General features: G+C 26.3%; 1 protein-coding gene across 2 annotated transcripts; it reads right to left on the reverse strand.

The window, feature by feature from the left end:
- LOC135923597 (uncharacterized) lies at positions 1–27127 on the reverse strand. Of its 2 annotated transcripts, none has more exons than XM_065458437.1 (12): positions 27013–27127; positions 26871–26967; positions 26788–26827; positions 26009–26741; positions 25821–25956; positions 14540–14622; positions 13169–13569; positions 9465–9609; positions 8914–9058; positions 8592–8776; positions 2087–2204; positions 1–1434 (listed from the first exon to the last, which is right to left on the reverse strand). In XM_065458437.1, the coding sequence occupies exons 1-12, from the start codon at positions 27025–27027 to the stop codon at positions 1298–1300; spliced, it is 2235 nt and encodes a 744-aa protein (XP_065314509.1). In that variant the 5' UTR covers positions 27028–27127; the 3' UTR covers positions 1–1297. The 2 variants fall into 2 exon arrangements, with proteins under 2 accessions (XP_065314509.1, XP_065314508.1); XM_065458436.1 differs by having other exon boundaries at positions 26009–26747.
- Positions 27128–27611: the final 484 nt, after the last annotated feature.

A 27611-nucleotide genomic window follows, 5' to 3' on the forward strand; every position in this document is an offset into this window, starting at 1 on the left:
ATATATAATTGACATAAATGCCTTGTTAAAAAATTTAACTATGTCTTAAATGTTCGAAACTAAATATAGCCAGGTGAATAAAATTTTGCGTGATAATCAAGTGAATAAAATAAAGAATGTTTAAATTTTGATTATAACTAGTAGACATTTAAAAAAAACAAACATTGTTAATATATAATATATCACATATTACATTTTAACCAATGGTAAGTTTTTAAAAAAATATTTCGTTCCAAATAATATAAAATACAAAAAAAATTGATTATACTAAATTAACTCAAATTTAATATAAAAAACATATAAATCTATTATAATTAATAAGAAATTAGAAGCAAAAAAATATGAAATCTCAAAATTCATATCCAATAGCTAAATACTTATGGGTTTGAGATATTTATCTAATCAAACAATATTGTTCAATAGTCATTCAAATTATATAGGAAATTTTCAATACAAAAAACCATACAATTTTTAATAAATATATTTTATATAAAAGATTGGTTTTAAATATAGAAAATACATATGAAATATTTGTATTTTTTGACGAATCCGATTCAAAAATATTTCAAACACCATGTATATCCCCCATAGATATGAGATTGTAAAAAAAATATGTATAAGTAATTAATTATTAAAATTTGATATATATATTATCTAAAACGAATAAGATAAAAAATTTGAATAAATACGATTATAACAACGGATTTCAGAATTAACAACGCGTGTATAAAAATCTAAAAAAATGATGTTTCAATTTTCTAAATTTTAAATCTATGATACATTTCAATAATATATTATTATACAACAAAGGGCCGCGAAAAGAGTATAATATAATGATGGAGAATATATTTAAAAATAACTAAATTAATAAAATCTCAAGAAAATATTATAACTAGATGATGCTTGATAAGTATTTGCGAGGGTAATATTACAAAATTTAATATATTAAATTAAAACATAGTATATTAAATATATAATATACTATTTTAGGAGATATATAATTTTGTTAAATTTTTTTATAATAATCATAGGCCCTATGCTAGGAACATAATATAAATATATTAAAATATTTACTATATCATGAGATAGTACTAATTAACAAGGTAACTCAAATACTGTTTTAAAAAAATCGTTGTTATATTTATAATCGTATAATATTTTAAATTGTGTAACATTTTTGATAAATGACACATAAAATACTATGATACCCAAATTTTTTCTCTAATTCGAATTTTGTTAAAAATAAATAAACAATAAATTGTAAAAATTAAGCACAAACAATTTTTATAAAATGGGATTATTTTTTAGCGTAATTAGATTGACCAATATTGGTTTCTAGGAAATCAGGAATATCTTGATGTGTTTGCAAAAGAGTCTTATGCAAATTTTTAAAGACGTTCCTATTTTTTTCGTTGACAAATGTAGTCGAGTTTCCTGTAAATTTTCAGACATTTGAATTACAAAAATTAATATTTCCAATCATTTTAATATATATCATATGGTGAAGGTATTAAAGTAGGACTACAGTCAAAGTTTTAAAAGTAAGACCGATGTACCAAACTTAGAAACTGTATAATAGAGTATAAAAACCTATATTTTATTAAATATAATTAGTGCCTGCATGGGATGTACGCCCTGAGCCTCGGGCATCGAAGACTATTCGTCCCGGGACAAGGCTGTAAGAAGTAAATCAGCCCAAAAATTAAATATTATAAATATGCTCAATAATTATTTTATTTTGGCGAAAAGTTAATCAGAATCACATGTTATTTTTAATTTTACACATGTCCTTCATTCATTTACGTAATTTCCACTTCCAAATTAATAATAGCCTATTTATGGGGGGAGGGTGGGGGCGGGTAAATATACTTTTATTAAAGGCATTTTTAATTTTTACTAAGATATTAAACTCAGATTCATAAATTATTTTAATCGAGTCAGGCTGGAACAAAATATTTATGATTGGGCAGTAAATTTTTTTAGTTGGGTTCGAACCGCGAAAAAATTATTTTGCAGGGCTCTAGACATAATATAGTAGTTTGGATCAGTTGAATGTAAAATTATGATAGAAATTAAAATTGTAAACCAGTATTTCCAACTCTTCCAGTTCTACCTATCCTATGTATATATTCGTCTATATCGTTAGGCATGTCGTAATTTATAACTAGCTTGACGTTAGGAATATCTAAGCCTCTAGAGGCAACCTTGAGAAAATAAATTACCAAAATATTATATTTTGAATCGAATTAGATTCAGCATAAAAATTTATTTAATTTGGGTAATATTCTATTGATATGATTGATCATTATATATTAAGATGATTTTACAAAGGATACTTAAATTTAATGTTAATTCGAAAAGTAAAAAATAACATTGAGTTAACAGATGTTTTATAAAATTGGTATGTTTTACTCATAAAAATTCAATAAATTAGCAAGAATTAATATAAATTTCGGGATCAACAAATGGAAAGTAATTGCACTAAGGGAGACCAGAGCAAAGCGATCGACGGGTTAACAATGTTAACGCAAATAACGTATTAACCTTTGAGCATAAAAACCTTATATTTGGTGTGAAGATGTGTTTTTATATTTAATTTCTTACATCAATCAATCTTTATAAAAACTTTCCTGGTTTGATATATTTCGCTAAAAAACCGTTCTTACCCCAAAATTAAAAAAATCACTTTGTTTATTTTGCTCCTAGCAAAAGAAATTATGATTCAGAATTTAAAATTTTTTATAGATCTTCCTTAAAGCTATGATATAAAATAAATTTTATAGGAAGTTTAGCTCAATTTAAAAGTCCACAATAACAATGTGTACAATATATATAATCTTGGAAAGTTGTTATGGAAAAAGCGATTAAAATATTCGGCTTGATTTAAGTTGTAAAAAGATAATTTTCAAATATAAACGTATACACCATATAAAATGATACTTTTGAGCAAAAAGGAACAAAGAAATGGTCAGAGGAGAATGACTAAAATGATTGATGTGTCTAAAATAGGCAGACTCAAAACGTACTATTTTAAATACATTTTTTCATTCCTGTATTGTATTGATTAGTTGTTGCTAAAAGTGATGAATAGATGTCTATTTAATTAAACAATATAAATATGTTCAATTTTATTTTAACCACTTTACCTTGGATATGGGGCAAAATGGCATACTTCACATAATTTATCAGAGCTCTTAAAGAATTATAGGTAGAGAGCTACCGTTTTTTTGTAGATGTGGAATTTGACTACAAATAAATCTATAATTTGTTCTGTTTTTTTTATGTTTCAAAATTTATGGTAAAAATGCAAAATACAAATCGTTTTACCCAGGTCTCCCCTTAGTTAATATCGTATCAGAGCAATTCCATTGCAAATCGATAAATTATTCGGACAACTATTTTAAAAAGGGAGAAACTTGGATGAAAGTTAAACGGATTGTATATTTTATACAAATCCGGATTTTAATGTCTTAGCTCAAATATATTCCGAGTTCTAAGTATTCAAAGTTCGATGTGAGCCTTTTCCTCTTTTAACGATTCTCAAAATACTCAAAAAAATTTTGGATTTTAAACCATGAAACTTATGAAATATGTTTATTGCCAATATATTTAAATAAAGTAAAAAAAATAAGATCAAAATTTAATAGTTTTTACAATTTTAGTAATAAATCGATAAAATAATTATAATATATTTTCTTTATAATGGGGTATAAAAAACGGATTTAATAAATATTCTAGTGTATTTATAATGATAGAAATATTTATGATTATTTATAATATAAAATTCTTACTTTATTTATATACATTATATTATAATCATCTTTTTCAATAACGCCCTCTATAATTAGTTTATTTATTCCTATATTTATAAAAAAATTCAATTCTTATTTTCTTCATTTTACTTTAATATTTAAATATATTGATAATAGACATATTTGATGGTTTCGTCATTTCAAACTGTTGTGATAATTAGAATGGTATTATTTTTGTTTGAAGTTAATTAAATAGTTTTGTTTATATAAATTTGAATATTTACGGAAAATAGTTTTTTTTTATACATAAAGTTGAATATTTAGAGTCCATGTAAAATTTGAATATCGAGATTATGTAAATTTTAGTAGTATAAATATAGAGATAAAAAATGTAAATATTAAGTATAATTTTTAGTTTGACTTTCTATTTTTACGTTTTAGTTTATTTATTTGTTATTTTAGATTTTAATTATATTTAATAAATTGTCATCTTCAATTCGTGTTCATATTAAATATTCAACTTCTAACAATGGTGCCGAAACCGTATGTACTATGATGGACCTAAACATTCAGTCTAATTAACGAAGAAAAGAAATTCTAAATAAAGGGGGAGGGGGATGCATTAAATGACCATCGAAGACGCAAAATGAGATGAATGAAACAATGGTATCAATATCCAGGCAAATGGTCGTAGTTCGAAAAAGTATAGAATTAGTCGTTTTAGTCAAAGAGATCGTTATAGATAAAAGCAATTCGTCACAAGAGATCGTTTTAACTAAAAGAAATTCGTTACAATTTTTATTAAAGATATAGGTTTAACTGTTATTTAAGTTGATAATATTTAGCAAAATATTAGTTTGTTGATTAACCAAAATCTTCATAAAAAGAAACGGCTTTCATCATTAAAATATTCATGCCGCAATAGAGCTCATTTAGAGATCGGATTTTTATTTTGGATCAAAAGATACAAGAAATTGCTATCATATAAGAGATCTTTATTACAAGGAATGGTTATGGTTACAAGAAATTGGTACCCTTAGGATCGTGACAAGAGTCAGTATCGTTACAAAAGAGCCTTATCGTTATAGGAGATCTTTATCGTAGACATTATGGGACAAAAGAGATGCCTTAGCAAAAGATGGGGATAACTCAATGTTCAAGCTGTAATTGGACACGAACGGTTGTTAGAAACTAAGAATACTAGGCAAAGAGAGCCGTAGTTATAAATTAAAATACATTAAAGATTGAATAGATTTGGTGGAAATGCAAGACTAAGTCGAAATCGAAAGAAAGTTAGTCATTCGCAGAAGGGTGGATCCAACTTTAGTGGAAGGGTGTTGTGATAATTAGAATGGTATTATTTTTGTTTGCAGTTAATTAAATAGTTTTGTTTATATATTGAATATTTACGGAAAATAGTTTTTTTGTATATAAAGTTGATATTTAGAGTTCATGTAAAATTTGAATATGTATACCAGATTATGTAAATTTTAGTAGTATAAATATAGAAATAAAAAATGTAATATTAAGAAGAAAAAAAGAAAGGAAAACCTTTTTTTTATAATTTTTAGTTTGACTTTGATTTTATATTTTTACGTTATAGTTTATTTATGTATTTTAGATTTTGATTATATTTAATAAATTAAATTGACATCTTAAAAAAAAAGAAAAACCTTTTTTTATAATTTTTAGTTTGACTTTTTATATTTGTTTGATTTTATATTTTTTACGTTTTAGTTTATTTATGTTATTTTAGATTTTGATTATATTTAATAAATTGGCATCTACATTCATGTTCATATTAAATATTCAACTTCTAATACAAACATCCTTTGTAATTGATTTTTTTTATTCCTAAAATAAAATTATAGAAAACTAAATAAAATTTAAATTCTTATTTTTTTGTTGTTTATTCTTTTTGTTTGACTTGTGAAAATACCTTTTTATAATAATTTTTCTTAAAATATAATTTATAAATAAAATAATATATTATAATTCCATTTATTAATACATTATATTAATAATTTGAATATAATATATTATTTTTTTAAAAATAAAATTTAATGGTAACAATGGTCCGTAGCACAACAGGTACTTCAGCAGGCTTCACAATAGCCGAAGGAGTTCATCAAAAGTCGGCTCTCAGCCCACTTCTCTTCATTACAGTAATAGATGTATTAGCACAGTCTATACCTCAAACAGTCCCGTGGAATATGATATTTGCAGATGATATTGTGATACTTGCCGAATCTAAGGATGAAATGAAAGAAAGGTTAGTGAATTGGATAAATATCCTAGAAACGCACGGATTAAAAGTAAATAGAGAAAAGACGGAGTATATGGTGATAGGAGGAGATGAAACGGAGAGTATTGATATAAATGATTGGCAGATATCCGCAATTAAAAGCTGCAAATATTTGGGCTCCACTATACAAACAAACGGCACAATAGAAAAAGAGATAAAAAATAAGATTAATCAAGGGTGGTTAAAGTGGAGATCTTTATCTGGAGTGCTATTTGACAAAAGAATCCTACACAAATTAAAGGGAAAAATCTACAGTTCCATAGTACAACCAACTATTCTATATAGTTCGGAAACATCAGACGAGAGAAGTCTACAAACTATGGAGATGAGAATGCTGAGGATGATTGCTGGGGTAACAAGAAAGGATAAGGTGCGCAGTATAAGAATACTAAATAGTTTAAAGGTAGTGCCCATTAAGACTAAGTTAATGGTAAACAGACTTAGGTGGTATGGGCACACAATGAGAAGGCCTATGAACTACATAGGAAATAAAGTTGAAAGTTTGGAAGTGATGGGCAAACGTAAAAGAGGAAGGCAATGGGGCCATAAAGTTAGAGCCAATATAAAGAAGTATAAAATAGGTAAAAGAGATTGTATGAATAACATAAAGTGGAGAGAGATGTTGAAGGAGCTTACCACCAGAAAAGGTGAAAGCTAAAGAGAAAAAAAAATATATGGTATCTATAAAGTTATAAAGTATAAAGATGAACTTATAAAATAAATCATTTATATAATATGGGATAAACTTTTAATATTTAAAAATTTATGCAAAACCAATTAAATTAAAATTGATCCTAAATTTTATAAATTTGTCTGAAAAATACAATTTGAGCAGAAATAGTCTTTAAAAAAAATTTAAATGACTATATTAATATTTTTACTTAAATAAGTATATTGGTAATAAACATATTCAGTGAGTTTCATACTTTTCTATTAGATCCTTCTCAAAATAATTTTTAACAGAAACGACACTTATGATATTATTATAATAATTTTTGCAATTTTGAAGAAGAATTTTAGGGACTACAAAATGAAATATAATTTGTTACTTTAGACCAAAATAATTTTAAGTAATATGATATTCGTTAAAAGAGGAAAAGGGTCTCATAAACTTTGAAGGTCAATAACTCAAGATATATTTGCGCTAGAGCATTAAAATTATGATTTGCATAAAATATACAATCAATTTAACTTTCATCTATTTTAAAAACGTCGTTCGATAATCACGTTATTTTGTTCGATTTGTCATAGAATCACCCACCAATTAATGTTGTTATATGAGCCAAGTTTTACGATTAAGTAGTAAAAATTAGCTCGGACTAATAAAAATTCCAGGCTTAAGCCGACTAGATGAGTTGGTTCAAGTTTAATTTTGAGCCGAAATATATTTATTAATTATTAAAATATTTAAAACTTCTTTCTTTACTTTTCATTATTTTTTAATATCGTTCGTTAACTCGAATTTTTATATTTTCGTGTAAATCCATTAAACTATTAAGAGATTTTAATGTTTTTTGACATAATTCAATTTCTCTTTAGTAATTTTTTTTGCCATTTTAAATCATTCTGTCAAATATTCATTGATTTATATAATTTTTCTTGCGTATTGTTAAAAGTAAAATATTGTTCAAATAAAATTAGCCAAAATAAAGTATTAGGCTAGAGTGGTAGATTTTTTAATAATATTTATACAATATATGAATCTGTGTGGTAGAGTTTTTTAATTTATTTAATTTTAGTTAAAAATAAGCAAGAGTAACCTAAGAGTTTTAGAGCAGATTTAACCAACCTACTCATGTTGCCCATCAAACTAGATTGATTCTGAATCCATTTTTCCACTCAAAACTTGATAGTCGTACACTAATTCGGCATAATATTTTTTAAATGTTTCCATCACAATTAAATAAATTTCGGATCAAAATTAAACTCAAACCAACTAAAGGGACTCGAGCAAGTCGACTCATGTTGCTCAATAAGCTGGCCCATGTCTGAGTTAATTTTTTACTCAAAATCTAGCTGATTTCATGGGATAGTTTAGCCGTTTAACAACACTAGTACCAATATATAAACTTGATACCATCAATTCATTTTCTTAATCTAGTATAAATAAAAAGACCTTGTAATAACCTTATAATAACTATTTAAAATTGATTATAAAAATATTAAGCGAGCCTGTAAATTTTGCTCATAGATGGCATAATGGTTTGACGTCCATTAACGAAATATCGAGGCTTACGTAATATTATTTTGCCTAATATTTTAATTGCAAATTGGTGAAATAAAGCAGTTTAACAAAACTAATTTATTTAAATGATTAATTTAATTATATCAATTTATTTAAACCCCTAAGCAAACATACATCATAGAAAAAGAATATTATCGTTAGGATACTCTTCCTTTATGATTAATATCGATAAGCCTCGATGATTCCAATAAACTATATGTATTTAAATATGACCCCTCTTATGAAATCTATTATATTATCTCCCCTCTTTTCAATTATTTTTTGTAAATTAGTTTGTAATAGGGGTTACAGAAGTAGCAAGTAAAATGGCAATCCTTCCAGTTTTAAAAGCAGTGAGCGATTGTTCTCGTTTATCCTGGCAATGATCACCGTGTATGCTCATGGCCTGATAACCTTGAGCTCTCAAGTAATTTTCGAGGGAGTCTACACATTTTTTGCGCTCCAGGAAAATAAGGATAGAAGCAGTTTCCAGATCTTTTTATTTATTTATTTATTAAGATAAGTATGCGATTAGCATATTGTTAATATGATTAAGAGAAACAGCCTTATTAAATTTGATTCTATTACCCTTACTTTCTTTAAGGTTGCATTAATTATTAGCTCTATAATACCTTCCATATTGAGTAAGTTCATGAGAGTTCTTTTTTTCTCGTTATCCTCGACCCATAGCAACTTTTGTGTTATATCTTCAGTAGTAGCTCCGATTTTGCCAACAGTCAAAAACAAATAATCTTTCAAAAAATCTTGAGCCATAGCCTGGAATAATTTATTATATATTATACTATATTTATATCTGATAAAATTGATATCACCCCAACCCCAGACTTTATAAGGTAGGGATCATTCCGTTAGCTACCATTTAAAAAAAAATGTTAAACCTAGCAATTTTAAAATCTTTAAGGATTTACAAATACAATGATTTATTTTTATATTTATTTGTATTTTGTTTAATTTATCATTGGTTCCCTTTTTTAAAAAATTCTGATATTACTTTTATAATACGCTTCATCGATTTTTAATCATATACAACCTTAGAATTTATCATATTTAAAATAATCGAAATGGTGATGAAACAAAAAAAATTTAGGGCTGGAATATCCAAATAATAAGGTTAATATTTTTATATAAAATAATTAAGAATTTCCAACTTATAAAAAGAAACCTGAATTTCTTTAGGAAAAGTGGCAGAGAAAAGCATAGTTTGTCGAGCGCCTATCATAGGTAGATCGTAATTCTCTATAACATCTCGTATTTGGGGCTCGAATCCCATGTCCAACATTTTATCAGCTTCATCCAGAACTAAAAACCTTTTATTTATTTTTTAACAAACAAAATATTAGTCTATTTATCACTAGTGCGCCTAAAGTATATTCAAATCAAAGATATTCGTTAAAATATTCCAATCGAATTTTATCATTCAACCGTCGTCATTATATGTATTTAGATAATTTTATTTTGATATTTACGATTTTTTTCTATTTAGTAAATTTTAGGACCTGCTTGGGTATATTTAAAAAAATAAAAATATTAGGATCGGGCCTGCAGGTTTCTGAATTTTATATAAATTTGTATATCATATTATTATTTAAATAGTAAATTATGGAAAATTTTACTCTTGGCAGTAAAGTATTAGGTTTGATATTGGTGTATCTCTAACTATTTAAAAATTTTTTTCAAAAGCCAGAAACAGCAAATTACTTAAAAATAATTTATATAACTAACTCATCATTTTCAAGTAAATTTTTTATTATACAAAATAATGCTTAAAATATTTTTATTGGACTATAAATTATTTTCCAAATAGTTCTAAAAGGTGTGCTTGTTTAATACTAATTGTAAGATATAATATTTTTAAGGTAGCTTATTTTATTTCACATGATATGTTCCGTATTTATTAATGATAAAAGTTTTTAACCCTTTCGTGCCAGACTTGTTTTCCCTCGATGAAAAAATTTTTTTTTTAAGAGTTATTTATTATAGACACAAATAACACATTTTCATCAAAAAAACTTATTTCCAGTATTTCTATCAAAAGATATTCAATGATTCCAATTGTTATCAATGGGCAAAATGCAAGTTCATTTAAAAAATATTTTATTTCATATGAAATGACAAATAACAATTTCGTTTATTATTTAAACATAAATAGATATTACATTTTTTGCAAATAATTCTTGAATAGGCTTCTACGCAATACTTGCACCTTTGCTTAATACTTACGGGCATTGGGAAATGACCTACTTGGTCATATCTTATATCCGATATGGGGGCAATGTTGATAGCTTTTCTTCTTTTAACATCTATGCTGGAAGGTCTGCCGGTTTTCTTTGTATTATCCTTTCCTGCAAGCATCAACCCTTTTGCTATCTGCGATTTAAATACCAGTAAAGGCATAAATTTTATATTATTTAATGCTTTCATATGGCGTCTATATAGGAGCCAGGCATTTACCACACAAGAATCCAATAATTTACCACACAAGAATCCAATAAATGGAAAACCATTCGCATATAATATCGTTTCCATTTAATATCTGTCCGATATAACTCCACCAGCATATCGTGAAGATCTACTCCACCCATACCCTCATTATAGTTTTTAATTATTGAGGGCATTTCTACATTTATAAAGACTTTATCCGAAACAGACCATCGCTTAACTTTGGTTGTAGGTAAAACACCAAGTTAGATATAGTAGTAACGGCTTTGTTGTCCTGCCACTTGCAGATAATAATACCATTCTTTTCGCTTTTGTAATCTATGGCGCCTCTTCCTTCTTTTTTTAAAGCCTTATCATTTTTAAGTGTGCACCCTGATAAGCGATTTGATCTTATCGTTCCAGATACCAAATATCCCTTTTTTTAAGCATCAAATATAATTGATATGAGGAGAAAAAATTATCCATATATAATTTGTGGTTTATGTTTGGAGGTATAATTTCCGATAGCCGAAGAACGATATCCCCACTGATACCCAAACATGATTTTATGATGTTTGTTGACTTTCCCTGGTATATTTCAAAATCATACATGTACCCGGAAGAGCCACATAAAGCAAACACTTTTATCCCCCATTTATGGGGCTTCGATTTGATATATTGTCGTAATATTGATCGTCCCTTGAAGGGAATTATGAATTCATCGATGGCTAACTTCTCTTCAAGTTTAATTTTTTTGAAATTTTGTTTTAATTGGAATATGAAGGGTTGAATTTTGAATAATTTGTTGTATCCTTTGTCTTCCCTAGCTACCATATCCTTGTTATTATTGACATGGAAAAATTTCCGGATCAAAAGGAAACGGTTGCGGGACATAGTTTCCGCTATTTGTGGAATAGATGTTTCAACAGACCAATATTGTCGTATAGAAGGCATCTTAACTATACTAGTATATAAATGTATCCCAATAAATTTTTCAATTTCATCACTATCTGTATTTATAGATTTACCGGAACATTGGAATGAATAAATATTTGTTTCCGATACAAAATTACTGATTATCTGATTGTCAAAAAATTTACGAAAATATGTTAGTGGAGTTGAATCCTCTTCAGGAATTTCTAATATAGGGATATATTCTGTATTCATATTTCCTATGTCTTTCTTAGACCACATGGGGTTATCTTTTATTTTAATTATAGAAGTATCTTCTATTATATCCTCCACATCAAGGCCTAGTTGATTTGTTATATAAGATGAAGTCGGCAAATCATCTGCCAGCAAAGAATAATATATTGTCTTCTTCGTCTGAGCCCTCTATATCAGCCTCAGATATATCACCCTCGGGGATAAGTGTAGTATATCTAAATGCATATTGATATAAAAAGCATTTCATATTACATTTTATTTATATAAAATATTTATTAGAACCTCTCCCAATATCCAAGAAAACCCACTAATAGATATTAGATAATCAATATAGGTAACTATTAACAAAATCTAATCTAATTACCCCCCCCCCTTCCGTTTCCATAATTTTAAATCTAAATATCCTAAATAATTTGCCAAAAATTTCCATTTATTGATAAAAAATATTTTAGTGCATAAGAAATGACCAATGATGCCAAATGGCATTATGTTCAATTTCCAACACACAAAATGATTAAAAAGATGATAATTTTTAAATAAAAATATTAATATATATATATATTAATAATAAAATTATTACTTATATTTTTAGCAAGATTTGATAACCAGAAATATGAATTAAAATTTTGGCGCGAAATTGGTAAGAAAAAATTGATTTTTTATAACTATAATATGATATAATAACATATGTAACAAAGCGAGTTATTGATAAAATACGAAACAGCAAATATTCAAAATTAAAAATATGATTTCAAAAGTTATCAGTGGTTATTTTTAATGCATAAAAAATACTATTGAAAAATTATGATTCCAAAAGTTATCCATGGGCGCGAAAGGGTTAAACTTATTCAAATATTGTTAAAAATTATATTATTATAAATGAAATAATATTCGAATAGATGGAATTTTTACACTATTCATAAAAATAAAGTACTATTTTTCTCTATATTATGGAAATTACTATTCCAGCCTGTTGCCCTAAAAATATTATTAATTAAAAAGTTTTATTATTCAGAAAAAAACTCTAAATATCTTGAAAAAAAGTGATCCTAATAAATGGTCAAAAAATTTCATCAGTTTTACAATTTTCTTAAGAAAAAAAAAAGTTATATTAAAAAGTGTAGATAATTTCTAGTAGAATTTGTAGAAATAATATGCTAATATTTTCTGTCATTTATAATTTAAAAAAATAAGTCTTTTTTGAATTATTGAATGTATTCTGATGGTATTCAACCCGATAATGTGTATAAAATCAGCTATTCATTTTTAATATCAAAATACTCGCAAAGCGCAAGTGAAAGTACTCTTCTGCCAGTCGTTGCCACATTTCCGTTCATTCCCATTTGTCCGTTTTGGGCTGGGTTATATCCGTTAGCACCATAACCGCTAGCCCCATAATTATTGTTATTATAATTGGCAGTAAAATCTCTTGTATCCCTTCTCTCTAGGATATCCCTAAGTCTTCCTGGGGTAGCCACTAATATATGGCAACCTCCTCCAGACCGTAAATTACTAATTTGGGCCCATGGTTTTGTTCCTCCATAGACTACTTTACATTTGATCCGGGTTTTGAGAGTAAGTTTAAGACATTCAGAGTGAATCTGCAAAGCCAACTCCCGGGTAGGGGATAAAATCAAAGCGTGTGGTGTGACAAATGGTGGATCTGGCTCCGATAACGATTTCTAGGAAGATAAACAATTAAATGAAAAAGAAATCAAATTACCAAAATTATTTAAAGCCCAAATTTGGATCTTTTAGAATGTCAATAAATGAAAAAATAGAATTCATTTTAGAAAGGTTATTTGAGATCTATACTTGCAGGTTTTTTGGCCAGATTTGGATCATAGTTCATCCCAGATAAAAATCATAAACCCTGTTCAGTTCAAGGTGTGTTCAGCAAAATATAAGTTCGATTAAGTTTGGGTTCAGAAACTACAATTCTTTTTAAGTCACTCAAATTTTTAAATGTTAATTAAAAATTTTAAGCTGCCTATTTTTTACAAATCTGTTTTTTATTTAAAATATATTTTAATTTTTATTGAACTAATATAAAAAATTAGCAACAAAAAGATAAATCTATGGTAGAGCCCTGCATTGAACTTATTTTTTAAGGTCCAACTGAGATATAAAACAGAACCCTATTAGTCTGACAAACTCTAATTAGAACCATATAATAATCAAGCCAAGGGAAAAGATATAAGGTAAATATTAGTGGCAGAGAAAGAGGAAAAATGGAAACCGATTAAGAAGTTGAACTAAATGTTTTCAATAGTGACTGACTTCATTTTCTATTAAAAAGTGAGCTTATCAGATACATTTTTTTAAAAATGTTTGAAATTAAAGAAAGTTTTTTATATTTAATCATAAAATCTAATTTTATTTTTTAAATTTTATGGCAAAAATAGAAAGAAAATAAAAAATAATTCTTTTTAAAAGGGGTAAGGAGAATAACCAAAAAAGCATTTTAATATTCAAGATTAGGTTTATAATTTTTTCACCAAAATAAGAAATATGGTAATATAATAGACAACAATTTATTTATGAAAATTTAGAGGAGGATATTAGGTGTTACCTAAGATAATAATAATATTAAATTAAAAAACAATTAAATTTTTATTTTAAATACTATCATTAAATCGCTGAATAACATACCCTTGCTTTGTTGGCAACGTAGAAAGGAATTTCCATAATTTTGTTGATAATAGGAATCAAGAATGCGGCCGTTTTCCCGGAACCTGATCATCATTGAATAGTTTGTTTTTAAAAAAATTCGCTAAAATTAAAACCATGTGCATATAAATTCTTAAAACACAATAATATAATATGACTGACTAACTAAAATTACCCCCCTTCCCCAGGAAAGAAATATTTTGAGCCTTTTATCGATAATCGTTTATCGAGGTTACAAGATCTAAAATATTTTGTAAGGATGGATGAAAAACAATTATGAATGAAAATCTCGAAAAAGATGCAAGAAGATTCCAAGAATCATGTTAAAACAAAATATTTTTTTGAAATTGTTATATGTCAATAAGGGTCATTCCACATCAAATAAATCACTTTACAACCCGGCCATCTCAGATTTTGCTAAAATTTGGTATATAAGTTAATGAAGTGTTGCATTGGCGAACTAAAATATTAGCCCCTTAACTCTACTAGAACCAGAGATATAGTCTCAAGGTAGCTCTGTTTGATCATTTTTCGAAAATGATTTTTTAAAATAGGGATAACTTTAATATTGGATGCGCTATATATATCTATCATTGCTCATTTTATAGCACTAAGTAAAATCTTCGATGTATTTTAAAAAAAATTAATTTATAATTTATAAATTTTTTAAAATTGCGGTCAAAAATTTATAATTAATTATTTTTTTAATGTTAGTTTTTAGATATTTAGAGTGGTAAAAAAAGGTAAAGTAGGATAAATGCTTAAAAAAAATACAACTAGATGGCGTTAATAATTTCAAAAGATTTTTTAAAATATAAGTCTTTATATTCCATAATATAAATTGTTGAATAAAATCCTATTTTGGCACAAAAATACAATTTCCGCTATATGGCGCAAGTAATTTTAAAAAATAGCTAATTATGATTTAAATTAATTATTGATTTTTCGATTCATTTTACCAATAAATTTATCAATTCCAGTTGCCAATCTTTACAGAAATTTATCGCTTTTTAAAATTATTTATAATATTTAAATATCATATGTAAAAATTCTTTTAATATAAAAAACATTAATCAAAGAAGGGATTACGCAAAGTCGCTGGATGATGGAATTTGCCAAAATCAATATTGGCGATTATTATTGTTGAATGCCACCGCTACAACTTAAAATGAAGTCTTAAATTACAGCATAGAAATAGAAAATGATATTCCAATTAATAACGATGACGCACAACCCCTACAACTTTCTTAGAGTTCTTAAATTGAACGATATTAGATATTGGACAATCTCTAATTAAAAAAAAGAGATTAAAAGAAAAGGGATATCTTAAGCAAAAGCTTGCGAGAATTTCAAAGGGTATAGGCGATATTCTTCAACCAGCGATGGAGATAAATAATAGCAACAATTTGATAATTTAATATGAAAAATAGTTATCTATTCTTATCTAAAACCGATATTATCTCCGAATTGGAGCTTACAAAAAATTAAAAAAGAACTTAACACTATATTTTATGATATGTATTGAATTGTTGTTTTGTATTTTTTGTAAAATGTTTATTTTCATTATTATATATTATTTATCATAATGTGGCGCAGTCGATAAAAAGTTTAACAGATTCAAACTTGTGTTACAAAGATTGGTACGATTTATATAGAATTTAAAAACACACAACCAAGGTTAACATCAAGAAAAATCCCTGTTATTAAGAACAATAGGATGTGATACTTATAAAATATTGGTACATTTATGTGCACCAGATAGTCCAGGAAATAAAGAGATATTAGAAATATATAACATTTTACTCAAATTTTTTCATCCTACTCCTAATATAATTGTAGAAAGATATAGTTTTTATCAATATAATCAAAAAAATGAGGAAAGATTAAGACTATATACAAAATCTTCGAAAATTAGCAACGACTTGTGAATTGGGGAATATTTAAATACTGCATTAAGAGGTAAATTTATATTTGGAATAAATAATCCTAAAATTTTACAAAGATTATTATCTGAAGATGATATAGACATAAATAAAGCTATTCAAATAGCTACTGCAGTAGAAACAGCTATAAAAAATACAAAATGATGAAACTAAAATCGATCAGTTAGAAGAGGAACATAATGATAATATAAATAAAATTCAAAAAGTTAATAATGATAATGATAAACAATCCAAATCATATAATAATTATAATACGAGCTACAAAAAACCAAATCCCTGCCACTCCTGCGGCGGAAACCATAGAAGGGAAAATTGTATCTTCAGGAATGCCACTTGTTATAAATGACACAAAATTGGGCACATTGCTCGAGTCTGTAGAAAAGAAATAGTGAATTTTATTAATAATAAAACAAACGAATATAATTCAGAATTTTGGATGGATGTTAAAATAAACAACAGCGATATCAGAATTGAATTAGATACTGGAGCTGGAGTATACATAATTAACGAAATAGATTGGAAAAATAACTTAATTGTCCTGGATTAACAAATTGCATGCTAAAACTTAAAAGCTATAGGGGTCATTCCATGACAAATCAACCACGATTCGGCCGACCCTCTTCGATTTTTTTAAAATTTGGTAAGCAAAGAAAGGTCGATGTAACTAAGAAATAGCCAAAATTTTAGCCTCCTAACATTTATATTTTTGAAGATATTAGGGTTCAAAGTGTCAAAAATGACGTATTTTTACCATTATCTGCCTTCATTCAATTAAGCATATCTTAAAAACTACATAATTGTAAATAACAAATTTAATATCAAAATTACGTACAAAGATTCTACTTTTAGATAAAAAAAAATTTTTATTTTTTTTCCCAATTTCCGGTCATTTTATTTAATATATAAGGACTAAAAACGATTTTTTGGAAATAATACGACCTTCAATTTTTTTAAAAAATTTAGTAGACATTATTAAACTCTTCCTTTATATTTATAAAAAAAAATTGGTCTGGGACGCGGCCATCTTCATTCTCAAAATCGATAAAAATGTTTAGAAAAGTGTATAAATATTTTCCCGAAAGGGGGCGTCTTTGTATAAAATTATATATTAATCAGTTTTTAATGGTTTTTCTTGGACTATTTGATATAATTTAAAGGATTATTCATCTTGTAAGTGAAAATAACAATAAATGGGGCTTTCATTCAATTATAGAAATTGTCTATCGATAAAAGAAATTCAATTTATTACTTTATTATAAAATTTTTTGCCCATATAACATATACTTAATGAATATTAATAAAATATATTCAACCAAGTTTATAGTTCTTGAATATATGAATCAGAATCTTGTTCATTTCATAGACGCCAAAAATAATATCAAAATTTTCTCTACTCAATTTTTTAAAATAATTTGAAATTTTTAAAATATTACAAATATTAATTTATTATTATTATGAAATTATATACAAAATAAAAGTATTATCATAAAATTACCCAAAACAATATAAATATTGGATCGGATTTTCTAAAATCGGCATAGTCTTTCTAAATTAGAATAACAATAAATAAGTGTTTCAATCAATAAAATAAATAAAAATTTTAAAATTGATTAACCCTTTCGCGCACAGCGAGATCATTTGTCATTAAAATTTTTAATCAATTAATTTTTATATTTAAAGAAACTAATGGTTGGTACTTAGAGATATTAATTTATAAAACAATATTTATTATTTCATATTTTATCATTAACCTGTCAAAATCATTATTTTATTATGTCAAAATGATTATTTTATTATATCAAAGTACAAGTATTTTTTGTTTATGGGAAATATTTCAAGCGCGAAAGGGTTTTATTCATTCAATAACACATACTCACTATATTAATTCATTTTTTAATAAATTTCTTGGTATTTTGATTTCTATCAACACCTAACCCCAAGCCTGGAAAAACTATAGACGAATATACAGTTAAAATTGTACAAGAATTTTATTGTATGGACGAAATAAGCAGAATCATACCAGACAAGAAAGATTGCGTTTCGATTTTGACCAAAGACGGAAAAAAGAATACCATAAGAGATTAATTTTAGATAATTTGAAAAAAATTTATATATTTTTTAAAGAAATGAGGCCTGATGTTAAAATTGGTTTTTCGAAATTCGCAAGCATTCGCCCAAAAATTGTATACTCGTTGAAGGTAGTGGTACACATGTATGTGATTGCAGCTACCACCAAAATTTAAATTAATGATCATTGGATCAAATTTAACCAATGATATGTTGCCCTTTAAAACATACAAACATATTTTACACTTAATAATTTGTAATTCGCCTCAACCATCCATTAATATGGGCAAATGTGATAATTGTCCAGGGTCAACACATTTACGCGATCAAATAGAAATATTGTTTCGTTCTAAGGACATCGAATTTATAACATACAAACAATGGCTATCCGTAGATAGAACCACCCTTGAAACAATAACCAAACCAGTAGGTGAATTTATTAATGCCTTTTTAAAATAAATGGAATCTTTATCATTTTTTTATTTCAACGCAACAATCGTTGTATCAAAACAATCTAAAATTGAACTTAGACGAAGACCAATATTTAATTTTGTGATTTTTAAGAAAACTATAGCTTTATACTTTAGGATGAAGTACAAAATTATCATTGGAATAGGGCTCAATCCACTGTTCACCCTTTTGTTATATATTATAAAGATAATTTTGCCAATATTTGTTGCCTAAATTATGTAATGATATCCGAATCTTTGCAACACAATACAATAGCAGTACATAATTTTAAAAAAACATTGCTAAATTTTTTAATTAATAAAATTTTTTATTTTTCGGTGGATCCGCTGCACAGTACAAAAACGTAAAATTTTATTAATATTTGCCATCATGAGATGGATTTCGGGGTACAGGCGAAATGGAATTTTTCTGCTACAGCATACGGGAAAAGTGTTTGTGATGGGATTGGTGGCACTAGTGTTGTTAAACGGCTCGTTTTGAGCCGATTTTTAAAAACGGCTAACTCATTATTCCATCCAGAAAAATATTATGCAAACCTGAAGGTTTTGCTCATAGATGCAACAAAGTTCTATACATATATAAACGAAATCTCGAGGCTTAGGCATAATTTTTCTGGCTAATATATTGAGTTAGCCGTTTTAAAAAATCGGCTCAAAACGAGCCGTTTAACAACACTAGGTGGCACTGTTAAAAGATTAGCCGCTAGAGCTAGTTTACAAGGCCTTACTCAAAGTACATATCATATGAATTGTACGAGTTAGCTAAAGAAAATATTAATGTCATATATTTTGAATAGATGACCAAAATAAATTATGATTACGAAGATCTATTACTCAGGGAAAGATTTTCAAAAACTAGATCTATACCTGGAACACACAAAATACACCTTGATTCCAACAGATCTACATAATTTAAAAGTAAAATATATTCCAATTTAATAGAAAGTACTTTGGAATAGTTATCATATAATGATGAAAGTATAATTATTGAAGAAATATCATGATACCTAACTTATTTTTATGATTCTAATTGGTGGTTAGCTTTGTTTTAGTGAAAAATCAAAAGCAGGAAGAAATATATATAAAGTTTCTACACCCATCCGGACCTTCAAATTCCTTTACATTTCCAAGATAGACGATACTCTTTGCTTGCCCAAATGTCATATCTTAACATTAGTTTCACTGTTAAATGCTACTGGCCGTAGTTATACTATACATTGTCGTCACAAGAAAGTAAATGCGCTACCGAAAAATTAGAATCTTTTAAAAGTAAGTTTAAATTTAAATTATAGTAATTTTTTTAATATTTAGGGCGCCATATATGAAATGCACAAGATTCTGATTCATATATTCAAGAACTCGAAACTTAATTAAACATATTTTATTAATATTTATTAAATATATGTTATATGGGCAAAAATTTTTATAATAAATTATAAATAAAGTAATAAATTGAATTTCTGTTATCGTTAGACAATTTCTATAATTGAATGAAAGCCCCATTTATTGTTATTTTCACTTACAAGATGAATAATCCTTTAAATTATATCAAATAGTCCAAGAAAAACCATTAAAAACTGATTAATATATAATTTTATACAAAGACGCCCCCTTTCGGGAAAATATTTATACACTTTTCTAAACATTTTTATCGATTTTGAGAATGAAGATGGCCGCGTCTCAGACCAATTTTTTTTTATAAATATAAAGGAAGAGTTTAATAATGTCTACTAAATTTTTTAAAAAAATTGAAGGTCGTATTATTTCCAAAAAATCGTTTTTAGTCCTTATATATTAAATAAAATGACCGGAAATTGGGAAAAAAAATAAAAAAATTTTTTTATCTAAAAGTAGAATCTTTGTACGTAATTTTGATATTAAATTTGTTATTTACAATTATGTAGTTTTTAAGATATGCTTAATTGAATGAAGGCAGATAATGGTAAAAATACGTCATTTTTGACACTTTGAACCCTAATATCTTCAAAAATATAAATGTTAGGAGGCTAAAATTTTGGCTATTTCTTAGTTACATCGACCTTTCTTTGCTTACCAAATTTTAAAAAAATCGAAGGGGGTCGGCCGAAAATCTCATTTTTTTGCTCATTTGACGTGGAATGACCCATAGAGGAACCAATATACCACTATTAGGTCAGACTGTAGTAAAAGTACAATATAAAGGACGAACATTAGAACTACCTCTCATAATAACAAAAGGATATACCAAAAATCTCATTGGAAGAAACTGGATAATTAAATTTCCCAAAATGACTGAAATACCTGAATGGACCATACAAATAAATAACATTAATATACAAAATGAATTTCCTCAATTATTTACCAAAGAATTGGTCTGATTGAAAGAATTTAAGGCACAAATATATATGAAAAACGAGAAACCAATTTTCTGTAAATCACATCCCGTACCATACACACTAAAAGATAAGATAAAGTTGAAGAAGATTTAGACAGATTGCTAAAAATAGGAGTAATAGAAAAAATTAATCATTCACTTTATGCATCACATAGTAATTTTTCAAAAGAAAGATAAAACATTACGAATTTGCGGGGATTTTAAAAGAACTATAAACCAAAATATTAATATTGATTCATATCCAATGCCAGATTTATCCAGTTTGGGAAAAGAAGAGGAATTTTCAATATTGGATCTCTCAGATGCCTATTTTCAAATTAAAGTGGGGGAAGAGTCTCAAAAATCTTGTAAACAATATGCATAGAGGATTATTTAAATATATAAGACTACCTTTTGGTATATAATCTTCTCCAGCCATATTTCAAGGATCCATTATGAATTTATTAAAAGGTTCTGAAGGAGTAGCTTGTTATTTAGATGATATTATAATAACCGGGAAAAATAGAGAGAAGCTCTTGTCATCATATTTGGGGTTACAAAATTCAAAGAATTTATATATGGAAAAAAGTTCATATTACATAGAGACCACAAAGTCATTAAAGAGTTTATTTCATCCAAGATATACTAACAACATCTACTTCCAGAATAAAAAGATAAGCTTTATTATTAGTAAGTTACCAATATGAAGAATTCAAAAGTAGTTGACAACTAGCCAATGCTGACATGCTATCTCGATTACCTAAAGGGAACCCCAATATAAAAAGAAGAAACACTAGATCAAATACAGCTGGGAGAATGAACACCTTTAATTGCAAGCGAAATTGAAAGAGAAATAATAGATGATGTACTCTCTAAAGTATATAGGTATACAAAAGAAGGATGGCCAATAAACTATAATGCATGTTTAAAGGAGTATAGCCAAAAGAGAGAGGAAATTACAACAGAGAGAGGTTGTTTATTGTGGATAGGGATGTATCGATATTTTTTAACGGATCGGACCGATATTTCAACCATTTTAAAATATCAGTTATCGGCCAATATTATAAAATTTCCTGATCCGATATAAAATGGCGTTTTTAACAAAAAAAAGTTATATCTAAAATCATTTATTTTTAAAAAAAAATCGAAATCTATTTTTATGTATATTTTTTTAATAATAATAATTAATTAATAAACATTCTGTCATATTGTTATTTTTTTTGCGCATTTTGTTTATCGAATCTCTTTTTAGTGAAGCTGGTTATATTGAAAGTTACCATCGTCTCAGGCTGACCTCTAATAAATGAAAAATTTTGGTATTTCTAAAAAGAAATCTCCGATATATTAATGTTAAATATTATTTTATTTATTTTAAATTTCATAATATATTTGTTTATTACTTATTATGTATATAGATTAATGTTATTACTTATTATATAAAAGTGATTTAATAATAAAAATATTTTATATACTTAAAGAATTGCAATCGAATTGAATATAAACTATAACTGTTCATTATAATATATTTAAATGACATAAGTTATGGTATAAAAATATTAATTTTGGATTCTTATAAAATAAAAATAATTAAGTTAAAATAATCAAACAATGTCATAAACTATTTTAATTGTAATGTATTAAAATTAAAATAAATTTGGCAAATTTTAAATTGATAATTTAATTATGTGATAAAATAGTTGATGAATATAATAAAATTGGTATATATTCAATCAATAGCTTCTTCTGGGGTACATTTTTATAAATCATGATTTTTGCCAACTTTATAGCAAATGCAATAGAAACCCTAGATGCAGCTATCCTCGTGTTGCGAAAATGGAATTTCTATAAGCATCTTTAAAAATTTCACGAAGAGTGCTTATAGGTTATACTAAGTGGTGATTAACAGGATAAAATCATGATTTGAAATAAAAGAGTAATATTTATAGTGTCCTCAATTTTTGTGGAATAGTTGTTACTTATTATTACTCGATGCAGTAGATATGTTTATATATGGGTGATTCCATATTAAATCGACTAAGACCAACCTTAGTGCATGGGCAATGTATATGTTGTTAAATTTAAAAGCTCGATCCTAAATAGATATGGAATTGTGGGCTCTCAAAGTTCAAAGATGTGGGAACTTACTTTGCAATCTTAAAATCAGTTTTGTAGTTCTAAAATTTGTGGTGGGTGCATGATATTATTCTAAAAAAATAGTAGGGGGCATTTTTGTTTTTCCAAGAATTTGAGGAAACTTTTTATTTTTATAGTTTATATCAAAGCATTATATATAAAATACATTATATATCTATTTGAATGAGCAACCCATTAAATTTTGTACTTTTGCTAGAATTTGTTAGATTTTTAAAATGTGTATTCATATCTAAAAGTTGATTTGCAAAGGCATGTTATACCAGATTTCACTAACACCATCGCTAACAAAAGAAATACAATTTTTTCGAAAATATTTTAGAAAACCCAGCAGATTTAAGAAAATCTAGTATGGTATGAACAATCCTCTCTGCACTTTTTAATTTCAATTCAATCAGGTCTAGAAATATATGAATAGGATAGTGGATCCAAAAACAATTTTACATAAATAACAAAGGTTTAGTTTCTTTGATATGTTGTAGATTCATCTACCAGGATAGCGATAAGAATTGCAAATTGATAATCTTATTTACAATTTTAATCTGCATTCAAATGCTTTAAATTAATAAAATAGCATTACCTATAATGAAAATATGTGATATATCTTAAACTATTGTGCTCTTGTAATGATAACATTTTAAAATCTAAAATAAGGCAAGATGCTTTTGTAAGATAATATGTGGTATTAAATATTATCTTGCTTGATTAATAAAAAAAATTAACCATTTTTAATGCAATCTCTGGCAATATTTATTTTTGTTTGGACAAATAGCCCTTTTCAGCAGCTTTAGGTTCATCTAAATTGGTATTTTTCCATATTTTAAATGCAAACATCATAATATGTGTTCTGCAATCAGGGTTAACAAGTAAATGGATAGTCAAAATGGACACAATGGCATTCCCATATAGGACCCATTCCCGACTATTAAATAGTAATCATCATCTAAATCCAAGTTGAGCAGGGGCAAAAAATAAAAACTGGGCTGATTCAAGTTAAATATATATTTTGTTAATTTGGAGCAAAAAGCAGGCCTCTGTACATAAAAATATGTTTTTAATTTTTGTTACTATCTTTTTGGTCTATGGGTATTATTACAGAACTCTTACAAGCAATTTTTTGGAATATTCAAAAACATAATTATAAACCAAAAAATGTTTGTAATACCAATGCTAATTTTAAAATATTCAAAAATATAAATAACAAACCAAAAAATTGTTAAAAAAAACCAATGAAAATTTTTGGAATATTCAAAAACATAAATTACAAACAAAAAATGTTTAAAAACCAATAAATAAAAATTCCAATTTTTTGTTTCATTACATATTTGTTGGTTTCTTCTGTATTCCATATCTTGAATAAAAAATAAAGGACTTCAAGGATAGATATCGGCTTTTTGAAGTAATTGGGTGAGGGTGAAATATTCCATAAGGACCAAAATACTGAATGCAAAAATAAGCTTATTATATGCATTGTGGTCAAAAAAAGCTATACCGAAGATATAATTTGCTCAAATTAAAAGTGGATATAAATATAGGTATGCAATTGGCAGGTTTTAACCTAAAGCCTACCTATTAATCTAAAAAATTTGTTTAACCCATCCACTGTCTCCATTTTTCTAAAATATTTGGTTTGTTTGCCTCTTTATTCTAATATATTTTTACTTAAACTTACAAAATATGCAATACTATGTTATGAAATTTTTTTGATAAATATAAGATTGTTCTGTTCATTTCCAGAAAATATTTTAAATTCACCTGCCTACTATTTAAAAATAATTTTAACCCTCTCACATGTGATCAAACTATGGATAGGCAGGTTAAAAATTTCACCTATTGTATACTTATAATATAGACTCCTATTTTAATTAGAAACAACCCCCTGGCGCATATCTGTTTTAGGTGCGATCAGCCAATTATAAATTGTTATTTTGATGAAATAAATTGATATATGTAGAGTCCCCTCTCACATGTTAAATTTTAAAGGCACCCTTAAGTGATCTATATTTCACTAGGGAGTGAGGGGATTCTGAAAATTATTATTAAATCTGTTTCAGATTAAAATCTAGGAAAATGTGCTAATCAGGGCTCAGATTTTAGTCTTAAGTTATTGACTAATTTTTATGACTGAGCCAATTGTGCTATAGAAAAAATATGATTTAACTTCTTAGTATTGTGATATGATCATATCTTAAAAATCTAATTTTAACAAACAAATTTTTAAAAAATAAAGGAAATATATACTATTGTAATTTTTTTTAACAAATTTTTTAAAATATAACCTGTCTGGGCACAAGCCATCAGATCCCTACTCTCCAATATTATACTGATGGCATATTTTTGAACAGGAGTCAAATCTTCATAAGAACAACTGCATATATTTTCTAGTATAACTGGATTCAAATTTGAAGATTCCCACTATAGATAACAAATAATGTAGTTAATATATGATTAAATAAAATAATTATACATTTTCAATAGGACTTGGACAATTATCACCAAATGTTTTAATAGGAATGTTATTATACTTTTCAAAATTTATTCCCTTGTTGGTAGATATTGTAGAATTATTTTCTGTATTAGAATCCTTGATACTTGTATTATATTGATCAATCCAATCTGAAAAACTTTTCAATTCTCTTGATTCTTTTAAATACCCCAAGATATTTTGTCCTTTTCCAATATTTGTAGAATTATTATGTGCTTGTTTATAATTACCATTATATTTATTGACAGAATTCTGAAAATTAGTATAATTGTTATTTATACTTTGATTTTTTATGTAATTTGGTTTATTAAAACTATAAGTATTGTTAAAATTATTTTGTTGATTATCGTAGGCTACATTTGGATATAAATTAGTTTTATTGAAGGTTACATCATTAGTATCATTTTGCTTTTGATAGCAATTCAAGACATATTTATTATATTCAAGCATGTTTTTTTCCAAGTCATTTAAAGGTTTTTCAAGATTATTATTAGGCAAAGATGGAGCTCCATTATGATTATAATAAAAAGGATATTGATAATTTTTATTATAATTATTACTATACCACATATTATTATTTTGTGGATAGGGTTGATTCAAATTTAAATCATTCATAGAATTGATAATATCATAAGGTTTATATATATTTTGATAATTTTTATTATACTGAGGCCGGGGATTGTTATTAAATTGAATATTTGTATAATTTGGAGTTCTATACCTGTAATCATGAAATATTATTATTCAATAAATAAAATTACCCTTTATTTATATTTTCATTATTGTAGTAATTCGGTTTATCTATGAATATAATTAATAACAAATAAAAATTTTAAGATGTTACTCCATCTTTTATCATTATAATTAAGGCTAGTATTATTTGTATCAAAACCGTTCTTTTCATAAACCTTTGTACCTCTTTGCCAGTTTTGACTATTAATCTAAAATTAATAATATAAAAAATGGATATTCATGATCTAAATTACCTTATTTTCATTCATTATATATACGATAATCTCTTTGAGGGGACTAGTTCACAAGAAAAAAAAATTAAACACCAAAAGACGCAATAGACATTTTTTTTAAATTTTATTATTTTTGATAGTTTTGAAAATTAATTAAATAGCAGAATGTAAATAAATTAAAAAAAATTTCATTAATTTATAATAAATTTTATCTTTAAATCAAGTGCATACTTGTTTAACATAGTCACGGTACTATTTTAGAAGGTATTAGATTAGGTCCTTAGTTTATAATAGTGTTATAAAATTTTAAATAGTAACAAACGCGTATACTAATCATACTCATAAAAAAGAATAAGACACTACTCTAAGAACAAGTGAAAATGTTACAGCAACTAGTTTGTTAATCTAATTTTAGAACTTGAATTAAATTATTAACCTACTCATTTATAATGAATGCATTATCACAGTATATGGTTTGGCATGAATATGAGCTTACTGATAAAATGCCTACGTCCTTGTAAATTATATTTAAAGGGATAGCATATTATTTTCAGAAATTTTTTTGGAAAATAATGTCTATGATTGTGTGTAAAATATAGATTTGGTCGATCATTAACAAT

This window comes from Gordionus sp. m RMFG-2023, chromosome 2 (genome assembly GCF_954871325.1).
Source record: "Gordionus sp. m RMFG-2023 chromosome 2, tfGorSpeb1-WG-v2, whole genome shotgun sequence".
NCBI lineage: Eukaryota > Metazoa > Nematomorpha > Gordioida > Chordodea > Parachordodidae > Gordionus > Gordionus sp. m RMFG-2023.